The sequence below is a fragment of the Neltuma alba genome, unplaced genomic scaffold (assembly GCF_004799145.2).
Source record: "Neltuma alba isolate B1F8T4 unplaced genomic scaffold, ASM479914v2 tig00010948_pilon, whole genome shotgun sequence".
Classification (NCBI taxonomy): Eukaryota; Viridiplantae; Streptophyta; class Magnoliopsida; order Fabales; family Fabaceae; genus Neltuma; species Neltuma alba.
Window position 1 is genome coordinate 108,422 of NW_021635721.1, and position 3,038 is coordinate 111,459.

The 3,038-nt window shown below is 30.7% G+C and overlaps 1 protein-coding gene across 1 annotated transcript; it reads right to left on the reverse strand.

Moving 5' to 3' along the window:
* Positions 1-1,707: 1,707 nt before the first annotated feature.
* On the reverse strand, positions 1,708-3,038 carry LOC114760209 (blue copper protein-like). The gene is made up of 2 exons (XM_028949473.1): positions 2,782-3,038; positions 1,708-2,240 (listed from the first exon to the last, which is right to left on the reverse strand). Exons 1-2 carry the CDS (start codon positions 3,002-3,004, stop codon positions 1,708-1,710), a joined length of 756 nt encoding a protein of 251 aa, XP_028805306.1. The 5' UTR covers positions 3,005-3,038.

Consider the following 3,038-nt stretch of genomic DNA (forward strand, 5'->3'; position numbering starts at 1 on the left):
AAATTTGGTATATACGTGCCCAGAAGGAAAAACATGAGGCATTGGGATACCATTTAACCAGGGTATTTTTCTGTAAAAAAATACGTAGAATACAAATCTTATTTTCATCCAATTTTTTTTAAATATGTCCGCATCTAAATAAGGATACTTTTAAAAAGATTTTTACGTTGATGAAAAAAAAACCTTAATTAAATTAGAGTGTTTTTAAAATTTTAAATTATATACTATAAAAAGAAAATTTAAGGATTAAATTTTATCTTAAATATATGCTTTTCTTTTTATCATTTTTATAAGCTAATTTGTTTGATATATAATTTAATATTGTATATGCGCATTTTAGAAACACAAAGTCACATTTGTTATAATTTTCTAATTTATATAACATTCTTAATCTATTAAAATTACTTGAGTAGCCTTTTATAATAAGAATTTAAAAAAGTATTATATTTAGAAATAAATAATGCTATTTTGATGAAACGCATATTATTTTGTATTTTAGGCTGGATTTCTTTAAATAAAGGATTGGCATAATCAGATGTCATTCCCCGTGTCCGTTGGGAGAGAGATATTTACATTTATACCAATAATGTCTTACACATAATTACTTCTAATAGATACACTTATAAAAAAATTAGAGTTAATATAATATTTGGTTTCTTAAACTTGCTTTCATTTTAATTTTAGTTTTTTAAGTTTTAAACTATGGTTTTTAATTCTTTAAGAAGCAAAATAGTTTAAATTTTAATTGAATTGTAGTAGGGGTGGTAATATAAGTCAACCTGCGGATTGCAAATTGGTAGTACAGGTTAAAAAGGTTAACCTACCAACTTTTTTTTTTTTTACAAAACATTTTCTATTTTTAAAATATTTTTCCTCATATATTATAAATAAAATATAATGAAATTTTTTGTTTTTCCTTCAAATATTTGATTGAAAGCACACAAAAAAATGGCATAGGTGTTTTTTAAAAAATTATTTAGATAGGATATAAAATATAATAATATAAACATAACAATTAATAAATTTGGAAAAAAAATTATAAAAAAAAAGTGGGTTGGGTTGACAGGCTAACTCGTAATAGATTGTGGGTTGGACAATGCGGGCTGGGAGGTTTTGCTTGCTAGTTGGTTCGTTTTTAGTTAATCCTAACCTGTGATTTTTGGTGAGTTGAACTCGACAGTTTCAATCTATATTACTAACTCTAAATTATAAGGACCAATGTTTTAAATTAAAAAAAAAACTTAAAAGACTAAAACTTATGATTTAAGATTTAAGGAACCAAGACCAAAATTAAAACAAACATGAGGGATCAAAAATTATATTATACTCTCTAATTCTGAAAGTAGACTTTGGTCTTCATAAGTCTTGAGACCCAACTCACTTAAATACTTCTTAAATTAAAAATAAAAAAAGAGGAAATGCTTTCAACTAAGAGAGTCATGAACAAATAAATAAATATAGAGCATAAAGTTAGTCAATAATTAATAGGATCGCTAAATCCCCATAAACACAAAGAATATAATATCTGTATTATTATTCTAGTGTACAACAATGCAACCTTGCCTAATATATCAAATTAACCCATGATTAATTTGATGGCTCAGTCACTATCCCAATAAATACAACAATAATAACAAATCTCTAAAATAAACAAAACACAATGTAAAATGTAAACTTAAAAAAAAAAAAAAAAATTCCACTGACAAACTAAAACCAAGAAAGCAATACCAGGCAAAACAATAGTCCCACAAAACATGTCATGAAGTTCTGCAGAATCAACACTGAAACAGAACCAGAAGTGGCCTTCACATCATCATCATCATCATCATCCTTATCACTTGTTGCTGATCCTTTAGGGTTTGTGAAATTAGTATTAATAACTGAGTCTGGTGAAACATCATCAGATCCAGAAACTGGGCTTGATGCAGGAGAAGGAGAAGAATCAACATAGCTAGGGTTATCTCTCAAGCTTTTTGGCAATCCTTGTCCATATGTCACATTTATTTGAAAACTTTGCCCATTCTTGCATTGCTCACCATCATAGTCACTTGAGAAGAAGTATGTCATCCCTTCCTTCACCAACGGGACCGCCACCGTCACCGGCTGGACCTCCGTGTTCGAGGGATCTGAAGCCGACCATTCTGTTGTGTCTTTGTCTTGTGCATCGTCATAGTCACAGAGTTTATATGTAGTTTGGTTATATGTTTGTATAACTGAGTGATTGGTGTCTGTGTTGAAAACTGCGATAAACAATATTAACAGTAACAAAGTTAAGCCAAGCTTTTTCAAGTTGTGAGATAATAATATGCATGCAAGAAAACTCAATATTCCACTTTCAGTCTTAATTAATTATGTGATGAAGGATGAGGAAGGAGAAAGAGAGAAGAGGAAGAGAGATAGAGAGACTATAAAAGAGGGAGAGAAAGTAAAGAAAGAAGGGAAAGCAGATGAACGTAGTAAAAAGAGAAGATAGTTAAGAAAACTCAGTATTCTCAATTTTATTCAATTGATAAGACGTCTATAGAATGATATCCTGTTTGCATAGCGTCAAACCAAAAATAAGTGTCCAACATTTACATCTAAGACAAAAATATATAGATCAGGGCAAACTGGGGAAGCAGATGAAACAACTGAAATCTTGCAACTGAGAATCTATACTGTATAAGTAAAACGAAACAGAGGATTGAGGAGATATGGAAGATTAAAAGTTACAAGCAGATCAAGAACACGGAGAAGCCCAGAAGAAGAAGAAGAAGAAGAAAGAAAGAAAGATGAACTTACTGAGGAAATCTCCGAGGGAGAAGTGTTTGTCAGAAGCCCATTTCTGGTAATCGACATCAGATTTCTCAAGATTGCCAAACCAACCCAGAGAATCTCCCACAGTGTAGTTCTTGTAAGCTCTGGCAGATCCTGAGAAACAGAGCACAGCTACAAGAAGAAGGAGAAGCCTACACATATTTGTTAATCGATGTCCAGAGCAGGATCTTCTTCTTCTGGCTTCCATTTCTTCCCTTGGGATTTGTGATTCAATGTACACA